The 23,460-nt window shown below is 34.5% G+C and overlaps 5 protein-coding genes and 1 non-coding gene across 8 annotated transcripts; 1 reads left to right on the forward strand and 5 right to left on the reverse strand.

The window, feature by feature from the left end:
• Nucleotides 1–580: 580 nt before the first annotated feature.
• LOC105170051 (putative CCR4-associated factor 1 homolog 11) lies at nucleotides 581–1,703 on the reverse strand. The gene has a single exon (XM_011090647.3). It carries the CDS (start codon nucleotides 1,500–1,502, stop codon nucleotides 657–659), a length of 846 nt encoding a protein of 281 aa, XP_011088949.1. The 5' UTR covers nucleotides 1,503–1,703; the 3' UTR covers nucleotides 581–656.
• Nucleotides 1,704–3,405: 1,702 nt separating this feature from the next.
• On the forward strand, nucleotides 3,406–5,989 carry LOC105170050 (V-type proton ATPase subunit E). Its single transcript, XM_011090646.3, has 6 exons — nucleotides 3,406–3,630; nucleotides 3,727–3,827; nucleotides 4,327–4,483; nucleotides 4,806–4,999; nucleotides 5,159–5,258; nucleotides 5,600–5,989. The coding sequence occupies exons 1-6, from the start codon at nucleotides 3,529–3,531 to the stop codon at nucleotides 5,633–5,635; spliced, it is 690 nt and encodes a 229-aa protein (XP_011088948.1). The 5' UTR covers nucleotides 3,406–3,528; the 3' UTR covers nucleotides 5,636–5,989.
• Nucleotides 5,990–7,764: 1,775 nt separating this feature from the next.
• On the reverse strand, nucleotides 7,765–8,223 carry LOC105170235 (protein GL2-INTERACTING REPRESSOR 1). Its single transcript, XR_016067275.1, has 2 exons — nucleotides 8,200–8,223; nucleotides 7,765–8,100 (listed from the first exon to the last, which is right to left on the reverse strand). It is a non-coding gene; the product is annotated as a protein GL2-INTERACTING REPRESSOR 1 (transcript).
• Nucleotides 7,962–13,606, reverse strand: LOC105170049 (zinc finger (C2H2 type) family protein). Of its 2 annotated transcripts, XM_011090639.3 has the most exons (5): nucleotides 13,462–13,606; nucleotides 11,953–12,661; nucleotides 10,309–11,576; nucleotides 9,134–9,196; nucleotides 7,962–8,100 (listed from the first exon to the last, which is right to left on the reverse strand). In XM_011090639.3, the coding sequence occupies exons 3-4, from the start codon at nucleotides 11,406–11,408 to the stop codon at nucleotides 9,166–9,168; spliced, it is 1,131 nt and encodes a 376-aa protein (XP_011088941.1). In that variant the 5' UTR covers nucleotides 11,409–11,576; nucleotides 11,953–12,661; nucleotides 13,462–13,606; the 3' UTR covers nucleotides 7,962–8,100; nucleotides 9,134–9,165. The 2 variants fall into 2 exon arrangements, with proteins under 2 accessions (XP_011088941.1, XP_011088947.1); XM_011090645.3 differs by lacking the exon at nucleotides 7,962–8,100 and having other exon boundaries at nucleotides 9,164–9,303.
• Nucleotides 13,607–15,154: 1,548 nt separating this feature from the next.
• LOC105170048 (peptidyl-prolyl cis-trans isomerase G) lies at nucleotides 15,155–18,323 on the reverse strand. 2 transcript variants are annotated; one of them, XM_088884353.1, is made up of 3 exons: nucleotides 18,046–18,323; nucleotides 17,380–17,562; nucleotides 15,155–15,486 (listed from the first exon to the last, which is right to left on the reverse strand). In XM_088884353.1, exons 2-3 carry the CDS (start codon nucleotides 17,536–17,538, stop codon nucleotides 15,334–15,336), a joined length of 312 nt encoding a protein of 103 aa, XP_088740479.1. In that variant the 5' UTR covers nucleotides 17,539–17,562; nucleotides 18,046–18,323; the 3' UTR covers nucleotides 15,155–15,333. The 2 variants fall into 2 exon arrangements, with proteins under 2 accessions (XP_088740479.1, XP_088740478.1); XM_088884352.1 differs by having other exon boundaries at nucleotides 15,155–15,501; nucleotides 18,046–18,319.
• A 1,367-nt stretch (nucleotides 18,324–19,690) lies between these two features.
• On the reverse strand, nucleotides 19,691–20,961 carry LOC105170046 (secoisolariciresinol dehydrogenase). The gene is made up of 2 exons (XM_011090637.3): nucleotides 20,803–20,961; nucleotides 19,691–20,575 (listed from the first exon to the last, which is right to left on the reverse strand). The coding sequence occupies exons 1-2, from the start codon at nucleotides 20,838–20,840 to the stop codon at nucleotides 19,801–19,803; spliced, it is 813 nt and encodes a 270-aa protein (XP_011088939.1). The 5' UTR covers nucleotides 20,841–20,961; the 3' UTR covers nucleotides 19,691–19,800.
• Between the last annotated feature and the right edge of the window lie 2,499 nt (nucleotides 20,962–23,460).

Here is a 23,460-nt window from a genome sequence, read left to right on the forward strand (position 1 = left end):
ATTAACAAAGAAAACATATGCTATTTATCTATACTAATATTCGATTAGCATGAATGTATATAGTATTTTTATTCAAAAGTTTAGGTAATAATTCGTCATCTTTTTTTGTTATTGTAAAAAGATTATCTATTAAATTTTTTATTTGAAATTAAACTAATGTGTACTATTTATAAAAGCATTTTAATTTTTTTAAAATAAAATATGTCAAAAAATAATATAATTTATTTGATTATAGTAGTATACATGTCTATTTTAATAATTTTAACAATAAAAAACCTTATTATACCAAACACCCTTATATCTTATAAGCCTCAACTTGTTATTATGATTGATATGAATATTAGAAGATTGTGGTACGAACTTATGATACAACTCCAAACTATATATATATATATATATATATATATATTATGAGATGAGATGAGATGGTAAAATTAAAGTAGAAAGATGTACGGCCATAATAAAATTATTGATGATGGAAACATTGTAATATCAGCAATATATATTGTTGAGTGCAAAACTCTTAATATTTGAATCTTTGGAATTGGATGTAGCCTCAAATTAACTGTGTACACTAATCTCAACTAATAAAAGAATAGATTACTTTAGTTTTAAGCAGTGATCAATTGTCCACAAATTAATTTATACGTCGCATCCTAATACCCTTCCAATCCATACAACACCCCACCGTACTTCTCGTGCTCCTGCGCCATAAAGTACACGTCTCTCATTTTCTGAAACGCATGCCACGTCAGCAAGCTATCCGACCCCGCCTGATGGCACTTCCCTACTATCCGCTCCACATCCAGCGCCCGGGCCACCCGCTCCAACCCCCCGTACAAGCTCTCGCAGAACCGCATCAAGTATTTGACGTCGTACACATTGTCTCCGAATAACGCCCTGAGAACCTCCAGGAACTCGCCCAAGCCACCGGGCAATGAGCGGCGCGTGAGGATCTTCACCAGGTACCCGAAGTCGTACGCGCTGTGGAACGTCACCCAGCTGACGGCATCGTTGCACACCAGCCCGGAGCTCATCATCAGCTCCGCGAAGCGCCAAGACTCGATCCCGGCAGCTCGGTTCTTCTCGAAGTCGATCCCGTGCGCCTTCAGGAGCTCGATCGAATCCGGCGCGTGCAGATCACGAGTCACGTCGAAGTCGGAGAAGTTGAACTGCCAGATGAAGCGCTCGCCGGAGCCCAGATCGGGTAGGTTCCCGGCGGCGTCGGAGAGTGTAAGGCCGAGCTGAATGAGGTTCAAAGCGTCGACGTTTTTCTTCAGTGTCTTGTAGTGATCGGCAGGAGAGGGCCTCCGGGACCCACGGCCGTGACGGGCAGAGTTCACCTTGAAGATGACTCCTGGAAACTCCGTATCCATGGAGATAAAGGGGAACCTATCAACAAGATCCGAAATCAGCTCAAATTCGGAGTCCAAGTTGTCGGACCACACTTCTCGGATAATCACAGGCTTGTTACTGTTAGGTTTAAGGTGGTGAGAAGTCATGGGGCCGCAGTACTGAAATCCACAACTAGTTTGGATAATTGAGTGAATTAGAGTGGTGAAATGGTGATGAGAAGAGTGAGGTATTTATACAAAGGATCGAGGAGAAGAAAGAGGTGGGAAAGAGGGGTGGAATGGGATAATAGGATTTACAACATTAATTAAATCGAAAAGAACAAGTAAAGGAAATAGGGGGAGGGAGCTCTTTAACTTAAAGTTTGATGCAATAATTGATGAATATATGTATGTATATAGACCCGTCTGATTTGAACGCGTTTGACCAAAAACATGAGAAAATACGGAGTGGAGTGGTGTGGCGCTGCTGAGAAAAAGAGAGGAGAGAGAGTGCGTCAACATATGCCTGCTCTGCTCTTCAATACGCATTTTTGGATAGGTCAAACATCCCATCTTTTCCCTTGTTATCTACGTTGGCCCCACTTAGACTAACACGGTGTTTGAGTGAGCTTATTTTATATATATATAAAGAGTTCATAATTTATTTTTAATATTTTAATAAATTAGTTTAATTTTAATTATACTAATTATGAGTTTTTTCTAAGATAAACTCCAACCTTTTTTTTAATCTTAAAAATATCTTTATAAGATACTTTTTAACCAAATATCCTCATAAAAAAAATCAACCAGGATTAAATGTTATTTGGTTCAATGGTATTAAAGTATTAATCAAGTAGGTAAGATATTGTACATCTATTATACTATAAGGTTATGTTTACTTCAAGTAATTGCGCGAAACATCCGGCCTCATCGCTCTTTTACTTGTAAATGTTCTGGTTCGCTATTAACCTCATAAGTTTATTATAAACCTTGATAAATATATGATATGGCTCCAACAGGGCTTGTGTGCGTGGGCACAAATCTTAAATTACTGACAAATCTTGATTATGAATTTTAATGAGAAGATAGTTTTAAAAATTGTCACAATTTTTTATCCCAAATATATACTATAGGTAAGCATAAATCAATTTTATTCCAAATTTTATCGATGCAAATATATAATATAATAATTTTATTTCATCTCATATTTAATTCATCATCAATCTAAATGTAAACAGACCCCCAATTTATAATATATTCATATGTACAGTCCCCACGTTCTACAATTTCATTAAAATTAATAATTCAACCATTAAATTATCATGGTTCCATCAATTAAACACGTGTATATTTGAGAGTGTTGTTTTTCATCAGTGGAAGAAATTGGTTAAAGAAAACAGACATTGTGGTTATAATCAACTTGTATTAAAGTACAACTCAAAACGTGATGAATATACAGTACTTGTGTTTGAAACTTGACTTGGACTTCCAGCCACCACTACTTTTTCTCTGTTCCAAACACAGCTTATAAATGTGTGTAGTGATTAGACAACTTTGACCCTGCTGTTATGTGCACATTTGGATGGATCCAATGACTTCCAACTTTGGAATTATATATGGTTTTTACTTCACGTTCTGAGTTTTATGGTATCTTTTTTGGACATTAGTTACTCTTCATAATGTGGAGTTACATTGCTTATAACAACTATCATTCCATATTCATTTGATACCTTTGTTATACACTTTTTAGAATATGATTTATTTTCATATGTAATAAATATTTGGCTCAAGCTATTGCTAATTGATTTATTTGTTTTTTTCTTTTTCTTTTTTAGATTGTTGATTTTCCAACACCTAATAGTATTACGAGAACTTGGAACTGTTACAAGTAATTTAAAATTTATCTGAAATAAATTGTTACAAATTAGAATAGTTATAATAAGGATAAATTAATTTAAAAAATTATTTATGAAAAAAATCAAAGCAGTTAGAAACGGTGTACAGGGATAAAACGTGCTTCTTCACACCACGACTTTAGTTACAGGAAACTATATATTTAAAGGGTAAAGCACTCCCATTAACGTGCCAATTAATCCCCCAAACAAACTACTTCTCTCCAGTTGCGTCTAGTCTTCTCCAGAGGAAGAGAAAAACCCAAATCCGATTTGTCAGAACCCGATCCGGATCCGACAAAATGAACGACGCTGACGTTTCCAAGCAAATCCAGCAGATGGTCCGCTTCATCCGCCAGGAAGCGGAGGAGAAGGCCAACGAGATCTCCGTCTCTGCCGAAGAAGTACTACTTTTACCTATTTCGAGTTCCGACTCCTTTGATTTAGGTTTTTTGTATGATTTGGTTTTCGCTATTTTTAGAGTTTTGCTGTTGGTGTAGGAATTCAATATCGAGAAGTTGCAGTTGGTGGAAGCTGAGAAGAAAAAGATCAGACAAGAGTATGAGCGCAAAGAAAAACAAGTTCAAGTTCGCAAAAAAATGTAAACTTTTTTTAATTTGTTTGTGTCTTTGATTATTAAATTGCGGTGTGTTTGGTTGAAGCACAAGTTGAATATTTTCTCGCGATTTTATTCGGAATATTGTGAAATTTAATATTATTATGAAAAGAAATATGAATAGTACATCCAATCAAGCGGGTATTTAATTGCTGATCCGCTGATGGTGGTGTTAATTTTCTGCTGAATTTCTTTATTATCCCCAATTTTCTTGGGAGATCTCGATAGAACTTACATCAAGAATTTTCAAAGGTCATCTCCTGATCATGTCCTCAAACTCTTGTGACATGAGAAATTTATGTGGGAATCTGTACGCTATAGCTCTTTATGAGTATTTGATGTTTAAACCCTCTGGAGAAACATCTTGGTGGTTATGTAACTCATTCCTATTGAAACCCAAAAACTTATAGAGTTTATGTCCTGTGATCTTTCTGATTTTGGATATCATATGATTAAAATTTCCATGCAATTGGGTATGTTGTAGTGAGTACTCCATGCAGCTGAATGCTTCTCGAATCAAGGTTCTTCAAGCTCAGGATGATTTGGTCAATGCCATGAAGGAGGATGCATCAAAGGAGCTTTTGAATGTTAGCCACAATCATCATAACTATAAGGACCTTTTGAAGGACCTCATTGTCCAGGTTGCGCAAACTGAGCCCTGATGCAATGTATATATCTTTAGATTGCATAGAAAATTGAATGTGGCATGATCCTTTGAATCTCCATTGTTGTATATTGATGGACTTAATTTTTCGGATTAAATTTCCAATCTACTATTGTGTTACTTGTTTCAATTATTCATATTTGCTATGATGCATTAGTGGTCATAAAATTTCCTTAATGTAAAATTGAGTTTAAGTTGGAAAAATGTCATTCATATTTTCATTTAATGGCTTCAGACCCAACTTATTGCCATCTGATCATCCATTGCTTTTGTTGGGAAATATATTTTTTGCATCTCAGAGTTTGTTGAGGCTGAAAGAGCCATCCGTTTTATTGCGCTGTCGAGAAGATGATGTACACTTGGTGCAGTCTGTCCTGCAATCAGCAAAGGATGAGTATGCAGAGAAGTCAAAAGTGCACCCTCCTGAGATCATTGTCGATAATGTTCACCTTCCACCCCCTCCTTCTCATCACAATGCACATGGTCCTTTCTGGTAATTCAACTGTTCTAATGACTGGTTTGCTTTGATGGGTATAGTCAATGAATGTGGACATCTAAGCTCTAGAGATGCTTGAGCTCTTGCATTGGCTGAGTTGGAACCTGGAAGCTGCTGACATCTTGCTTGACTCTTTTATATGTCTTCTGTTTCCAGCTCGGGCGGTGTTGTGTTGGCATCTAGAGATGGGAAGATTGTATTTGAGAACACTCTTGATGCTAGACTGGATGTTGTGTTCCGTAAAAAGTTGCCAGAGGTACCCACAATTCACCTTATTCTCGTCACATTTACCTTTCTCGGTATCTGATCTGGAAATCTACTTCTTGTTGAAGCTTTGCAAAATTCGAAATTGTGAAGTGTACCTCATGTTGCATGTTACACTTTACTATGCATGAAGTACTCTTCATCATGTAACATACTACATACTGTTGGATTCGTGTAAGAGACATGTAATCATTGTCCCAACTAAATTTTCATTTTACTATTCTGGTATATTTTTAGCTGATGATTAGGATTTAACTTTATGGTGCATCTTCAGATTGCTCGTGAAGTTATTAACCATGATCCTTGGTCTAAATCATTTTGATTTGATTGCAGATACGGAAGAGCCTCTTTGGTCAGGTTGCTGCTTAATGGTTGGAATCTTGCTGTATACTGTCTCATGTCCATTTGAATCTGATTAAAGTCTACAATCTTAAGTTGGTCATCAACCCTAGAAAATTATCATCAGATGGTTATTTTTTATTTAATGTGCTGTTTTTGTTGTCTTGCTCTGTGAGTGCTAGCGCTAGCAAGGTGCCCTTCTCCTGGTTCTCCTTTACTCTGCATGTTGAAAGTGTTTCTTAGATGATATTGATATAAGTTTTCAGATTGAAGCCTGCTATTTGATTTTTTTATTGCAAAGCTGTGCAATAATTGTAAGCTGCCCGGACCTAATGTTTATTGCATTGAGAAAATAAATCAGTCCTTGAGCCGATGGTCTTTAAATTGCTTATTTATATGGTAGCCGTCCTAATTTTCTCTAAGCTCTCTGTAATGATTGTGAAACAACCTACGCTAAACTTTCCTTCCAGTTCATAAAAGTTCGATTGGTATAGTTGCTTAGAAATTAGTCATCACCATTAAAAACTGACATTCAAAACTATGAATACTAACATAATTACACATCTGTAAAATTCAGACCTTATCGTAATTGAATTTAAAGGGTCTTTATTAATATTTTGTTAAAAATAAGCTAAGAAGAGTGTTCTAACTTAATAGTTTTTGCTTTTGAAATGCACAAGTTAAGTTGATTTATGTAAAAATTATGAGCAATTCTGTATTACTTTTCAATTATTTTTAAAATTGTAAATATAAGGGGTTTTTTTAAAATATATTTTTCACTTAATCTTCAAACAAATTTAATTTTTACTACAACTAAATTTGAATATTTTTCACAATTTATTCCGAAGTTATTAGAGACATTCTTCTACTACCATCAACAGCTGTTAGAGGGGTTCAATTTAACCCCCCAAACCCTAACTATTAATGGGGCACCTAAAACTTAATCTCTAGTTGAAAATGTTGATAGTGGTGCGCAATTGAATGCTTGAATTTGATGGCTATTGGTTGCTTCCAAGAAGCATGTGAAGTGAACCAACTTCCATTAACTTTTTACACCTTTATTATTTATAGCAGAAAGGTTTGCTGCAACTGCATTTTATTGCATTTAGTGTCACTTGAGCTTCTTCATATGTCTCTATTATTTATTTATTTAAAAATTCATAAACACATTATTTAAAGGGTCTAAATTTTCTTTTTATATTTTCTGGGGTTAACATATGACTAGAGAAAATCGTCCAGAAAACTACAGCCTATCCGATCGTCTCTTTTACTTTCACCTGCCTTGTTCAACACCAAAGTTGGTTGTGAGGAGATTTGTAACCAATAAAACAACATTAAAATTTTGGGATAGTTACACTTCCCTCTTTTTAGGTTTGGTATAATTACACGTAGATACCTTGTAGTTTGGAAATTACATCTAGCAGCTTGATGTTTGCTTCAAAATTCATTAAATTTACTGATGTTAATAAAAAAACTGAATGAAAATTGATATTTATCCATTCGTTGACTTAAAACTGATTAATTGCAGGTCAAATAAATTTTTTTCGAATTAAACTACCCTTATAATGGTGAAAATCTACCTCCTTGTATTAATGTGTTAAGACGAATGAAGGTAATTTAGTCATAAAAAAAATTATTTGACTTGCTATAAGTTAGCTATAAGTCAATCAGCTATAAGTCAATCAGAGGGAAATATAGACTCTTTTTTTTTTCTGAATTTTTTGTAAATATAGACAAAAATGAATTTGTTTAACGAAAAAATTTATTTATTAGACGGAAGCAAAACTCAGTGTTGCTAGATGTAATTTTCTAACTCACAGGAAGTCGATATGTAATTATATAAAACCTCAAGGAAGGAGGTTGTAATTATCCCTAAAATTTAAATATTGAGACAGTAAGTAAAACACGTAAATTGTACTGTGCTTGATGGTTCTGACCACATTTTCGGTGTTTTTTATCCAATAATCTTAGATGTACAGATTCTATTAAAATCGATTCATCCAAGAATTACACAAAATGAGATGAAAAGAAACTATAAAAGAATAAAAATGTGAAAAAAGAGGTGAAAAAAACTGAAGAATTCAAGGGAAGAAAAAGGAGTGACCAAAACACTGAACCAAGAATCTTTTTCAAACACATAACTGCTAATTTCTGCTACTTCACTTCTTGAGTTTCCTAGTACTATCTTCATTCAGAAAATCCAGCAAAACGGTGCTCTTGCATTTCGGGCACTTGGGATTCTCCTGCAATAGCATAACATACATTAGGCACCTCGGGCAGCCGACCGGCATCATGGGACTTGTCTCCCATCTTCCGAAAAGGCATCCTGCTTCCTCAGGGCTCGCTTCTCGGGACACACACGAGCTTCGTGGAGATGACTCGTTGGAAGCAATAGAACCACCAGGTGAAAGAACTTGCCGACGATCCCTTGGTGGGGATAGTTTCAGTTTCAGCTCAAGTTTCGAGCTCTCAGCTTTGCAATTCATTCTTGCAACCTGTATATTAGTTTCATCAAACAACAAGTGAATGTCAGACAAGAAGACAACAGATTACAACAATTAACAAAATCCGATGGAACAGTGAAACAAACATACGTTCATTAGTTCAAGCTTATACATTTCAACAGGTATCAAACAGAAATGAAGTTCAGACAGGAAAATAACAGACTGTAACAATCAAGATAATCCAATGAAACAGTGAAGGAAACAACAATTTTCATTAGTTCAAGATTGTACCTTTTAACAGGCAGACAAAGGGAAGAATTCTGAGAGTAGTGTTTTTGATGTTACTTTCATGGCTTCAAAGGGCTATATATAGAACAAGAACACTAGAGATAGAAAATAACAGGCTTTCTTAAATTTCAAAATTGGTTATGGATTTCCACCTTTGACAAAGAGGGACAGATACAAAAAACTAGAGAAATGAATTGAGCCGTATTAAAGAGGAAGAGGGGTGTGGTAGAAACACAAGTGTTAATTAAAACTCAGGCCAGAAAATGTTATTAATTGTAGGGGAAGGCATCACAAGAAGCTTGCTGGCAGAATGAACATTCTAGTAAATATTTGCAACCACAATCTGCTAATAGGCTTCATTCATTGCTCACATTGTTGGTTAACACATTACATTCAAGGAGCAATTAAGTTTCACATTAAAAGTCCTAACTGCCATCACACTGGATATTAAAGCAAAGCAACTTTGTAGTTACGAACTAACACAACTTTAACAGTGTAATTACTCTGACACCCCTGAGAATAAGGCATATTATGAACGACTCCTTCCCCCCGATTTCTTCCTACTGTAATCATGTATCATATTACATATTCCCTGTGAAAGATGTGTGTGTATAACAGATACATGCAGAGAAAGCCTTAATTTGCCCATTAATGGTAATAGAGAAGGTAGATGTGTATATGAAGGCTAGGCTTTCAAGTCTACCTAATCCAAAGTTGCTCCAGCCAATTTAGCCTATTTCGAGTACAAAAAAATTAATGCCAATTATTTCCTACGTTAATCCAATTAAAAAAGCACCTTCTCCAGAGTGAGCTATCCATGAATGCGTTTTAAGTTGGAGGATCAGTCGATAGCAACGGCCTGCATCAGCAAATCTGTCAGTTTCCATTTAAAACCTAACATCCTTCATGTCTCCGCTGTAACAAGTTGAACTTTGTACATTGCAGAATTCATGGCAGTTTCTATATCTGCACATAACAAAGAAGGATAGTGTAGGAGCAAGAATTTCTGCTACAGTTCTACCAAAAAAATATAGCATTTTACATCTTAAATCCAACAAATCAAGAATTGGCCATTTTGTTGGATAGAGAAAGACATCTTGTCATGGATTTCACTGGAAAATATTTATATGAATTGAGTGGGAAAACACAGAAACATATGGATGTAATCTTACTGCTAATGTGCACCTCACCACTAAGTGCATATACAAATTTTGGATTTTAGTTACTACTTTACAGGATATTTGAAAGGAGGAGTGTTTGCACTAGCATTATACAGTTATAGCAAAGATATAGACCCAGTCATTTACAGTGCAAATGCAAATAAAACTAACTATACGAATATAGACATTGATTGCAGTCTCTTCTGTATGAACTGTTAAACTGGGTTGAGCTCTAAATCAGCTACAAGTGAAAGCAGCTAAAGTTCATCCTATTAACCTTGCGAAATTGACTACAAGTTCAAGAAACAGAATTTCACTTCGGCGAATATACTTGTACATATCTTAATTATTTCAAGACCCTGTTTATTGCAAGTTGGAAAGTATTGTTAGGACCTCCCACAAAATCTTCTGTCAGATGAGCATTAAGCCGATTATCAGAATTATCTGATATTCTAACAAGAGTGCCAACTTTTACAACCACCTGACCAACATCTGTTGCCCATTCCATCTATCTCATTGCCAGTAGTACTATATCTCATTACTCGTAGTACTATCGAGTAGGATCATGCTTGTGATGGCACAAAAAAGTTGCTAACGTTAACGTGTTAATGTAAGACACAAGAATGACGTAGATGTTTCCATGTCTGAAAGATACAGTAAAGCAACTTTCCCTTCCAGAATGTCAGAGCATTCAGGACTACACAAAACAGAGTCTGTTAAAGTTGTCAGAATGAAACACTTTGTCATCAAATAATTACTTCAATCGTTCAGGAGGTCTTTTTAATTATTTAGTTTGGACTCCAGTACCCACCATGCATCATCGTTTTCCGCATCCAGAAGAGAGCCATATTCACCAGAACTAATGCAATCAATATCAGAGTCCTCACTCTCAATTTCATAATAATACAGCTTTTTCTCTGTTTCAGGATCATATGTCCATTCCAATCTTTGCAACACACTTTGGTCTTTCCACCTTCCAACAACTGAAACAGCCTCTTTCTTAGCCTGCCCCATCATAATCTCCTGCCATGAGAATGCAGCATCCGCAGTCCTTTTGAGAATACCATCACTGATATCACCCACAACCACTGTTTTCAAACACCTCAGTCTTGCTTCCTTCAAAATCTCTACGAAATCTGAATCGTCGGATACAAGAAACAAGCATTCAACGAGTCTTCTGTCCATCATATCCACCATTTGATTTCGCAATGCAACGTCTGCTGCCTGTGGCTTGTTTGAAACCGTCCTAACCCAAAACCCTGCTCGTTTCAACTCATCTGCCAAACCATACCCAACTTTAGGGGTCAAAATATCCCTAGCAGCATTTCTGTACTTCTCCATCTTCATAGCATACCTTCCCACCATCTGCACCCTCCTCTTCCCTCGCGCAGACTCTATCTGATTCAACCGTTTTATCTGCTCACGCTCATGAATTTGCTTAAAATGATTAATGAGCTTCTCATTCGTATAAAATCTCCTCCCACAAACTCGGCATATGTGTGGTTCATCTGGCTTAACAACACCCTTGGTCTCTAGCTCATTCCATGTTTTCCTCTCTCTTCTTTGTGCCCTAATTGACGGGGGAACATAGCTAAATGCATGTCTATTGGCATAAGCAATCATATATTTGACGAATCCAAACTTCTGGGCAGCCTTCTTTAGCCTCATCGCTGCATCATATGGAGGAAATGACTTTGGTGGCTTGTTATCCAGATCCCAAAAGATTGCAACATGGTGTTCAGCAACCCTCTGCTCTGAACTTGACAGTGAGATTGAAGAATCAGGATTCTGGTTCGACATCGATGTAAAATGACTACATCCAGATATTGGAAGAGTTGGATATAGTGTTTGAATCAGTTGAAATAACTGGATGGTGCTGGAAGACCTCTGGAATTTGGCTAAATTTACCATATCCAGATGCTCGTCTACTCTGATATACAGACAACAGTTAAGTGGAGACCATATATTTTGAACAATAATTTAAAGAATCTGCAAATGGAGCAGTCCTTGACAGTTGCTGCAACCCAACTTGAATCATACACAAATGATATGAATGATCTCCAGCAGGTTCGACCTTACCTGCAATAGAACAACACTTGATTATAATAGTAAACATGCAAAAAGGCCCACGCTCTCCTTCAAGATTGAGCATTAGTTGAAAGTGAAAGGAAAACTTGAGAGCATTAATTGGGGCGAATTAACAGCTGAAAGAAAAACTAAATTACAGATGTGTTGATGATTTCTTCACTACTAGCATTCACTCTCCTTTGATTGATAACAAGGCAGACGTGGGTTTCATTTATTCACTGAAAAGATAAAATCTTGACTAACTAATTGTAATTATAAACGCTTGTTACCACTCAATACATAAACGCTTATTACCACTAACATATGTGAACTTCAAGCAGGAGAAATACGTAAATACTTAAATTAAAAGAGGGGAATGAGAGCTTACAGGGACAGTGATATGTGCATCCTCTGCGCATTCAGAGGATAAGGGCTTTCATCCTCTTCTTGACATCTGATAAAGGCACCGGCCAAAACCTGCCGGAAAATTGCGAACGGTAAACGTACGTCGGAGCAAACGGAATATTTGAGTAACGGAAACGAAATCTTTTCTGCTGAATTGTTTTCTGATTTCTTTGTTCCTCACGTCTACTAACATAACTAAGGTTCCTTGTGTCTCCTATCGGGCTGGAAGGCGAGTATTACGCTTGGGGCGAGTCGCTATCGGGCTGTCACAAAAGTTGGGCCCTCCATCCATATCAATATCAGTCGAGAAGAGTTCAGCTGAAGACCAGAACGAGTGAGAAATGAACGACGGCGAGTTAACTCGGCAGACCCCATTGTCGAAACTGGATTGGGCTTTTAGGCTTTGCCCTACGGAAAGATGAATTGGGCTCTATAGCCCATCAACGTTTGGGCTAATAAGCCAATGATCCAGTGGACTTTAATATTCGGATAAGAAAACGCGCATGGTTCATTAGGAATTCTGTGTCCCTAATTGTCTTTAGTTTTTCCGATTCCTAAATCTTCAAAGAATAGAAAGGAAAAGAGCTTTTGAATAATAAGAAATCAAAATTTATGGGCTAATTTACCATTTTAAATCACTCTGTTGGTTGTATGTTTGATTTGAAATTCCATGTAGCCAAAAATGTGTTGAACTGCTCCAGTAAAAGCAAAAGCAAAAAGTGAGTAAGGGCAGAAGCCAGAAAAATAAATAATAAGGCTATGATGTCATCTCATCATAATGAGAAAAAATCAAATAAAATGATCTAATGGAGATAAAAATGGTTTTAAATGTGATTTGGACATGATATAAGAATATAATAGTAATATTTGATCTAATGTATAATAATTATGAAAAAAAAAGAACATAATATTGTGATCATAGTTGATGTAAAATATTTTTTCTATTTCAGAAGTATTCTAGAAAAGAAAATTCAAATTTAAATATGCATCTATAAATGAGTATGTATATATATTTCATGAGATGATATGATATAACATCTTTGTTTACAAGCAATGCCAATGCCTGCCCAATTCTTGTGGTTTCTATTACAATGTTTGATCATAATTTTCCATCAGGCAAACTGGAATGCAGATCAAATGAGTTTGTGCCGTCTCTCAACATAAATAAAAATCTTTTAGCCCTGGCAACGAGTCGAGCTGCTCGACTCGACTCTGTAACTTCAAGCTCGAGCTCGAGCTCGAACTCGAGTTCGATTTCACGAGCTCGAGCTCGAACGCGAGCGACAAACAGCAGCGACAACCAACAACAACAGCAACAAGCAACAACAGAACAGCAAAAACGGACTTTTCGTTGGTGATATCGGCAAAAGCAATTCCAAATATTTTTAGTTTGTAAAACTTCTAAAATTTTAGTTTGTAAGATAAGATTTTTAGGATATTTTGCACCAGTCAATTGCAGAAGCAACCTTGTGTCAACAGAGAGAAGGATTACCTCGTCGCTGCCGACGAGCTTTTCTTGTTGCCGTGAATTTGGGGGGCTAGGGTTCTAAGATGTTTGGGGAAGAAATAAGAGAGGGGAAAGAATGGAGGTAGAGAGAAAGAGAGAGAGAAAGAAAAAGGAAGAAGAAACGATGAAAAGAAAGAGAAAGAGGGGTTTTTTATTTGACTTTTGGTATTATTATTATAATTATTATTATTATTATTATTATTATTATTATTATTATTAATATTTAAAATTATGAGATCAAATCATAAAATTTTTACATAGATATAGTTGAAATTAATAGATGTTCACAATCTGTAAAATTTATATATTTATAAATGTTTGTATAACATTGATATAACTATCATTTTATATTATTGAATAATATAGATTAATCGGGACATCAAAATTCAGATCAGACCGTTAGATATGATAAAACTCACAAAAGAATATGTTTGGTAAAGTTTTAGACTTATTGGATAAACGGATGTTGAGATATCGTACTCGCATATAAGAGTAATCATTCAAGACGGTGTATCGTTGAATCAAGTCATGTGATTTTAAATCATATCGTTTGATATAATCTAATGGACACAGTCTTATATATATTTAAATTTCGTATGAATCAGGTGGTCCGAATTTTAAAATATCTTAATTATTGATTAAACTTTTTAATCTCATTATATATATAATAAAATAATAATTATAATTGTTCAACCATCATCATCATTATTATTATTATTATTATTTTAAATCATGAGATCAAATTATAAAAATTCACATAGATATAGTTGAAATTAGTATATATTCACAATCTGCAAAATTTATATATTTATAAATATTAGTATAACATTGATGTAACTATCATCTTACATTGTTGAACAACATGGGTTAATCGGACCATCAAAATTCAGATCAAACCGTTAGATATGATAAAAATTATAAAAAAATACATTTGGTAAAATTTTAGACTTATTGTGTATACGGATGTCGAGATATCGTACTTAGAACATAAATATAATCATTCAAGACGGTGTATCGTTGAATTAGGTTAAACTTTTTAATCTCATTATATATATAATAAAATAATAATTAGAATTGTTCAACCATCATTATTATCATTATTATTATTATTATGTTGTTATTATTATTATTATTATTATGATTTTTAGATTAATTCATAGGAATTACTAAATTTTGACAAAAAATTATAAATAATAAAAAATTATAAGTCAATTACTTGTCAATTTAAAAAATGTTAACGTAATACAAATATATATTAAAATATAACATAAAGTTCTATATATAATATTAAACAATAATTTTAATTAAAAAATATTATAATTTACTAAGTTGTTGATTAAATTTATTTTAGTATAAAGATTTAATGTATAAATAAAAGTACCATAATTTATTATTATCTAAAATAAAATATATGATATTGATTAATAATTATAATATATGGTCAATTTTAATTATAAAATTGATCAAATATTAAATATAAAATTAAATATATAAAGAATCCAAAAATTAAAACATATATAAAAAAAAATAAAAAATATTCACCAGCTCGCGAGCCAACTCGCGAGCTGGTGAACAACATTCTTTGAGCTCGAGCTGGCTCGACTCGAGCTCGAAAAAAGCTCAAAGTCGAGCCGGCTCGACTCATCTGCCACCCCTAAATAAAATAGAGCCAATGGAATTTTACTAATTAGGCTTATATTAACACACATCAGGGGATTCAGGTGAAATTTGCCACCCCTGCATCAGTAATATTCCTTAACTAATTAGATTTTACAGAGTTTTTACAAATGAAGAAATATTATAAAGGATGGACAAAGTTCAACTATTGCACATAAGACAGACTTCAAGTTTGCAGGTTCAGTCTTCCAGAATCTGCTGTCTCTCAAGCTGAATACCCTTTTTCTGCAACGAGCTGAAAGTGCCTTCGAACGTTTTATTATAATTCTGGCACTGTTGCAATTCTTCTCTGAGGCTCCGAACAAGCTCGTTCAGCCTCTGGATGTTCTTCTCCTGCGATAAGATAACCTGCAGAAGTTGATAAATATCGTTGGAATACACAATGGCCGGGAACTAGAGCAGAGCATCTTGACCATATTTACTATGACCATGCTCCGATATCCGTTTGGAGAAATCACCCCTGATTCCAAACCCAGCCTTTACGCCACGATGTTTCGAAGCTTTGGATTAAGTCTAAGGATTGTGAACAGGCGGTGAAAGACACATGGAATGAATCTATCGGGCGCCGACTGACCTTCGGCAATGACTAGAGGGTGTGAGCTTGGTTTGCTCAAATGGAGCAAGGAGTTTCCAGATACAAGGAAAAGGATTGAAATGCTGGAACATGAAATCTCTTCCATTCAGTCAGCCAACTACACAGAGGAGTCTCGAACTCGTCTTAGCTCTCTTAAAGCTAATCTAGAAACATTGCTTTCAGCCGAGGAGATTAAATAGAAACAGCGGGGAAAGCGGCTTGGCTGACAGACGGGGACCGGAACACGGTGTTTTTTCACGCAAAAGCCTCACCGTGTAGAAAAACTAACCAGATTGAATGTATTTGAGATGAAACATGCCAATGGTGGGAGGACTCAACCTTGGTTCAGGGGGTCATTCAACGCTACTTCCACACTATTTTCTCATCAGCTAAGCCTACCAAGGAGGGGTTGGAGGAAGTTATCAATACGGTGCCGAGCCGGGTCTCATCAGAAATGAATCGACGGCTGCTTGAGGAATTCACTGCTGAAGAGGTAAAACTTGCCCTCCATCAAATGTTCCCCTTTAAATCCCCTCACCCGGACGGTATGCCACCTATGTTTTATCAATGCTCTTGGCATATTGTAGGTGATGCTACTAACCGTTATGTGCTTAACCTGCTTAATCATTGCAAATTTAACTTCTCTATGAATTTTATTCATATTGTGCTTATCTCTAAATGCAGAAATCCTGAGTTTGTCACCCAATTTCAACCGATTAGCTTGTGTAATGTTGTCTTTAAACTTGCTTCCAAGGCTATAGCTAATCGGTTGAAACCATGCCTGAATCATATTATATCGCCTCTCAATCCGCATTTTATTCCGGGAAGACTAATCAACGATAATGTATTAGTTGCATTTGAGGTCAATCATTTTCTTAAAAAAAAAAAGAGTGTAGGGAGGTAAGGTCAGGTAGCCATCAAACTCGATATGAGTAAAGCATACGACAGGATAGAGTGGTGTTTCCTCCAGAATATGCTTATTAAGTTAGGCTTTCACTATGACGTTGTAGCTTTAATCATGCTGTGTTTCTTCGGTCACCTGCTCATTTATGCTCATCCAACCAGAAAGGGGTATCCATCAAGGTGACCCCCTTTCCTCTTATCTATTTATATTGTGTGCAGAGGTGTTTAGTTGTCTCTTGCAGGCCAAGGAAAACAAGGGGGAGATTCGTGGGGTTCAAGTGGTACGTAATTCCAACATATTAAATAACATAATTAATCATACGAGTTCTTCCAGATTAAGTAACCACACTAAAAAAAATTCCAGATAAGAAGTTTGAAAATGGTAATTCAGTGTACCAAGAATAGCTCAATAACAGAAGGTCAAAAGAATGATTGTTTTGAAATGTATTCTATGGCAACCTACAGCCAGTTTGCAAAATTCAATAAGGTTTAAGTTTCTCCCAAGGCTGAAATTAAGAAACAATATGATGCGCAATTATGTTATACATTAGGTTGGAGGGGGCCAAAGTACATCAGCTTTGTATCAGAGATTAGCTAAAGTGCGGCACCTGAAGCAAATTTTTGCAGACCAACCAATTGGTTATGATGTATAACAATTTCACATGACAACCAAGACATTCACATAATTGGTTACGATAGTTCCCATTGAAAAATACCATACTCAACGATCAGAAGCAGGATAGAATTACCTTCTCCTTGACACCTTCTTCTCTCTGTGAAATTTGCTGCTGCTTCTGAGATTCCTTTCGTGTTGCATCTACATCACTAACTAACTGTTGCCTCCATTCAAATTGGGATGTGATAATCAATATCAGCAACAGAAAAACAAGCAGCATTTGCCTCGACATAATTCTTACCTCCTCTGATAAAACCTAAGAAGGAAAAATGAAGGAAAGAACTTAGAATTGGCAATAAACTACACATTCTGAAACCAGAGCTGAGGATGGTTACAAGCTAAAAGCAAACCTACATAATGAGTCAGATAAAAAGGTCTATATCCTCTCAAGCAAAACATTCAATTACACAAAACCCAATTCTCAGCAAAACAAAACAAAACCATTTCTTGCACTTCTTATCCCCAGTTATCTACTTAACCAACTCACAACTGTCAAAAATAAAAAGGAATAACAAACTATAAATCACCATGTTCACGTTCTTTTCGAGCTCAATATCTTCAAACCCTAACAGAGTACTTAATCTATTCCTAAATTGAGCTCAAAATCAACAAATAAAATTGATACCCAGCTTGACAATGTAATAGTTTCAACTATATATCAATTTTCCCACATATTTTCAGGAAACCTAATACAAAAAACTCAGAATTATTAAAAGAAAAAAATTGATAAAGAACTTACAGATCAGGGCTCAATTTTGGGATGAACAGCATCTAAGAAATCATCGAATCAAAAATCTCGAAACCGCTCTTCGAGAAACTAAAGCCCTGGCTTGAGGTAAGGAAACTGCCGTCAAGTGTTGTTTCCAAAGGTTAACACTGGTAATGAGAGCAAGTAATTAGATTATTGCTGAAGCTTCATTACGATTAATTGATAAAACCAGCAACGGCAGAAGATTAGAGAGAGAAAATAAAAATTAATAATGGGTTTTGTGTTTTCATTTCCGCTTTGATTTCTGAGATAGTAATGAAAGTAAAAATATATTTATTCATATGTATTTTTATTAAAAATTTATTAATTTGATTTTACAGTTTTTAATGGGAAAAAACCTAAATAAATTTGAAATATACGTGTTTGCCATTGAAAATAAAAATGCAAAAAAGATGAACCATGGACACGACAAGGACACAGTGATAAAAAAAAATAAAAAAATTAAGATATAACATAACATTGACACGACTATATATAATATTTTTTTTTTGTTGCATGTATTATCAATTTTCTCATAAAATTAAAATATGTGATAAGAAAAAATCAGGATAAAACATCATATAAGCATATCTTACATCTAAATTCTTACCCAAAATAAATGGCTTCAAAAAATGCATAATCGATTTATTTCAAATGTAAGTGTACATAAATTTTCTTTAGTTTAAAAAATTATATCCAGTATCGTTAAAGTTTATTTCTGTCTAACAAAAATAAGTCCAATCGTTAGTTAAAATTCACTAGATTTGATTATATTAACAAAAATGATGAATAAAACCTCATATTTACCTTCAAGTAACTTATTACTGATTTTTACATATCAAATAAATTTTTTATGATCAAATTATCCTTATATATCTTCACACCTTAATACATGTGACGATGAATCTTTTTACTGTTATAAGAGTAGTTTAGTTACAAAAAAATTTGTTTGACCTGCTATAAGCCAGTATAAGTCAATGAAGATTAAATATCGATTTTCATTAAGTTTTTTTATTAATATTAACAAATTCAGTAAATAATGAAGGGACCTATTTGTTAGACAGGAGCAAATTTCAGGAGTACTAAATATAATTTTTCAAATTATACGGAATCTACGTATAATTACACCGTTTATCCAAAAAATTATATTAAAATTTGACAAAATCAATAGGGGCATTTTAGATTTTAAAGGCTGTTAGAATTGGTTTCTATAACTTTTTAATAGATACGAGTGATCTGTATAAACAGACAATAAATAAGGAAATATAAATATATCATCCCAATGTATACGATTGACCAACATCATTAAGCATGACATGTTTTATGTTTAAGATAGTTAGATCAAATAATAAGCGACTTGTGATTTTTAGGAGCGAACAAAGTTTGTACTCTATCATTTTTAATAGAGTTTAGTTACGGAGATTAAAAACTTTTCAATTGGAATTTATTATTAGGTAAAAGACAAAAAGTGTAAGATAAACAAACATTATATTCATATAATGATTTCAATACATGTATTTTTTTGCTCGATGCCTTTGACAAGATATGATACCTAAGATCAGAATGAAAAGGATAATTACTTATGAATTTTTTTTAAATTAAATTTAATTGAACTATATCAATTATAAAGCAAGTGTTATCATATAATTTGTCATTTAACTTAATGGTAAACTTATTACACATAAAGTGTATTTTACTAATCATAATGTAAATTCAACCAAATTCGATGTGGGATAGAATTTCCTTTTATTTGTTGAACATAGTGAGAGCTGAATTCATGACAGTGAACCCTCCATCCACAATCAGGTTATGCCCACTCACATACCTAGACTCATCACTCGCCAGATATACAACCGCCTCAGCCACATCCTCCGGCTTCAAACTCACTCCCTCAAGATTGGAACCAATGTCATCTATCGGATCATCCTCGTCCCGTTCGAAGAACCCCCTTGACATGGCCGAAGGAAACGCATAAGGCGACACGCAGTTAACTCTGATCCCATAACGTCCCAACTCCACAGCAGTGTTCTTGGTGAGCCCAACAATTGCATGCTTTGAGCTTGTGTAGCCATGCGTAGCCACCCCACCGATGACCGAACAAACGCTTGCCGTGTTGATGATGCTCCCCCGTTTCGCTTGTTTCATGAAACAAGCAGCATGCTTGGTGCCTAAGAAGGCACCAACGGCGTTCACACGAAGCACGCGCTCGAAGTCGGTTTGATTGTAGTTAAGCATGTCGGGGATCACGGGGTCCACGATTCCTGCATTGTTGAACATGATGTCGAGCTTACCGTGAATGGACACCGCAGTTTCTACTGCCTTTCGGATGTCTGATTCGTTTGTTACGTCGCAGTGGATGAAAGATGCGCTTTCTGGAGAAAGATTTTGGCAGACGAGATGGCCTTTGTCGTCCTGAACGTCGGCTATCAAGACTTTAGCACCATGTTCATGGAAGAGCTTTGCTGTGACTGATCCGAGGCTGCCGGCTCCGCCGGTGATTAGAGCTACTTTGCCTTCCAATCTACCACAAGACAAGAAATTGGAAATGACACGAGTTGCAAGAACCTGACTGGTTCATCAGTGTATAAGAATTGAATTCAACTCAAGCAAGGACAATGGAATTAATTGGTAATTAACAATGATTATTTCAGATCAGATGATAAACAGACATACAATTTTTTTTTTTTCTAATTAGTGATCTAACTGGAAAAGGATAAAAGAGAACTTGTATTGATTATCCTATTTTACCTCTTAGCTACGGCAAATAGGAGCGAAGTGGTTGCCATGGCTCTCACTAGAACAGTCTCTGCTTACCTTAGTAGCTTTAAAAATACTATTCAGGCAAATATATCAAATGACCCAACACTTTAGTAGATTTTCTTCCCGTCTGAACCTCCAAATGGCCTTTTTCTTGCATCTCTCTATCCGCGTTATTATTCGACTTGACAGCTACTCATCTCAACTTGGAAGGCAACGACAGAATGAGAGAAGATTTTTCTGTCTTTCGTATGAATCCGAAAAGTCTCATTCAAATTAAATTTAATTATAAAATAAATATTTTTTTGAATCAAATATTATAAACATATTATTTTTATAATATAATTAATTCATATTCTACCAAAATAAATTTAAATTTAGAAATATGTGATTAGAATCGTCCAAATGTTGGTTTACTGACATATTGAGGATACCAATAGCCAAGTATGCGGCTTTTACCCAAGTTTGATAATCTTGGACTTCCGTTGAGCCCACATGAGTACTGTTCGTGGCGTCACTTTGATTTGATGCAATAACACATGCATGGGTCCTGTATAAGACAAATCTATCACAATCAAAATGACCAAGTTTCCCTGGAACCTCGGGCAAATAAAAAGGAAAAAATACAAGCATTATATTTGATTTCATTTTTAACTTATTTTGATATATTTTGTGAAGATAGAGAGAGAAAAATAAAAATAAATAAGTATGTGTTAGAAATAGTATGTATGTTTGGAGATAAGTATGGTATGTTTGATGTTGTTTAGTAGGAGACAAAAACTACTGTTCATTGTCAAATCATGTCTTTTTTATATATATTTATATATATGTATGAGTATGTATATAATTTTTTTAGTTGTACGGCTTATAATTAGTGTAAACTTATTTTGACAAAAAATAAATGTGGCACTATTTCAAAGCATCTTAAAATACCACCAAAACTTTCAAAACAAATCAAGGCAAACATTGTCCATGTTTTGACTCATCTCGGAGATGAAGCAAATTTGAAATCAAACATTATGCGATTCTATATGATATTGAAAATATTTTTAAAAAAATTGTAAAAAATAAATATAATTACATTTATTGTGAATAAAAAAATCCCTCAAAGGCAAAGTTAGTGGTACACGAATGTTGATTGTGATTGCGAGTCTGGAAAATGCATTTTCTTTGTACAATTTTGCCCTTCTCTTTAATTTAATATATAATATTATATATATTGTATAATTTAATTAATTTCAAAATAATATATAAATATTTAATAATAATATAATATTATTTTAAATATAATTAAATTAATTAAAATTAACTTTAAGAAATGGCAGTGATGGCCTCCCTCGCTGTTGCAGAGGAGGGTGCCGCATCCTCCTCAACCCTGGACGACAATGGTGGCCCAACAGAGAAGCGATCATCGTCGTCCGTCAAAGGCTAGGGTGATTGCATCACCATTGAAATCTAGGCGACTGCAATGCCATTGCCCTCACTGTGGGCGGGGGCAGGGGGAGGTAGGTGGGTGGAAAATGGGGAACCGGTCTTGGGATGGGGGTGGAAGGTTAATTATTATTTTTTTAAAATAATAATTTTATTTTTATAAATTATAATAATATATATAATATAATTGTTCCAACATGTCAATTCTACTCATTTTTTAAAATCACGTAGTATATTCAATTAGCATGTTATGCCATTTTTTTAGTCAGAAATAAAAAATTTTGACCATCAAAGGACTAAATTTCATCAGTTTTGAAACTAAATAGACTTATAAAAAATATACATAATTATCGAACTAAAATTAGTATAAAATATATTTAACAGACTAAAAAAATATTCTTTGCTATATAAAATTTTAATTTTATATATTATATAGATTTTATAGGTATATAATATATTATATAAATACACAATTTTTCCTCATATACATGGTGGAAGATTTTAGTCAGTGCCCTAAAAAAAAGTCTCGGTGTGAAACATGGTAAATATTTGTATATATTTAGACCATTAATTTAAATTAAATGAAATCTGAACCATTGAATTACAAAATCTAATAAAATTTAATCGTTAATCTAATTTTTTTAAAATTGTAACTGTTAGATGTATAACAAGAAAAGTTTATGATCCAAAAATTAAGATATAAAATTAATTTATTGTTGAAAATTAAAGCCAAGTCACAAGAAAAATGAGTGCACTACAGATCTAAAGCAAGAGGGTTGTTTGCTATATTTTGATTATTATAAGGAATTTTTTGGTATTTTATTTTGTAAGAGAGTATTTTAAATAATTTTAATAAAATAAGGGCGCGGATTGCATGTTACCTATTAATAATACAATTCACCTTTTCTAATATGAAAAATACAAAGAAGACTCTCTGTAATTTTAAAAAGATGCACGTGACCTCCTTACTTAAGAATGAACTGAATCAAAATGTTAAGAAACAAAATTGCCCCTTCATATATATTAGATTTCTACTGTTGCCTTTGATACCATTCCACCAGAATTAGGGAAGAATATCACCGGCTCCGGAAGAAAGAAGAAAAAACCCAAGAAATCTTAATCGAGGACCCAATTTCTATACAACCAAAATTAGAGGCGAAGGCAAAGACTACGGCAACGAAAGGGGAGGGTGAGGGGTGTGCTCATGGGAAGAGTTGT

The sequence above is a fragment of the Sesamum indicum genome, linkage group LG9 (assembly GCF_026168435.1).
Source record: "Sesamum indicum cultivar Baizhima isolate 11 linkage group LG9, ASM2616843v1, whole genome shotgun sequence".
Taxonomy (NCBI): domain Eukaryota; kingdom Viridiplantae; phylum Streptophyta; class Magnoliopsida; order Lamiales; family Pedaliaceae; genus Sesamum; species Sesamum indicum.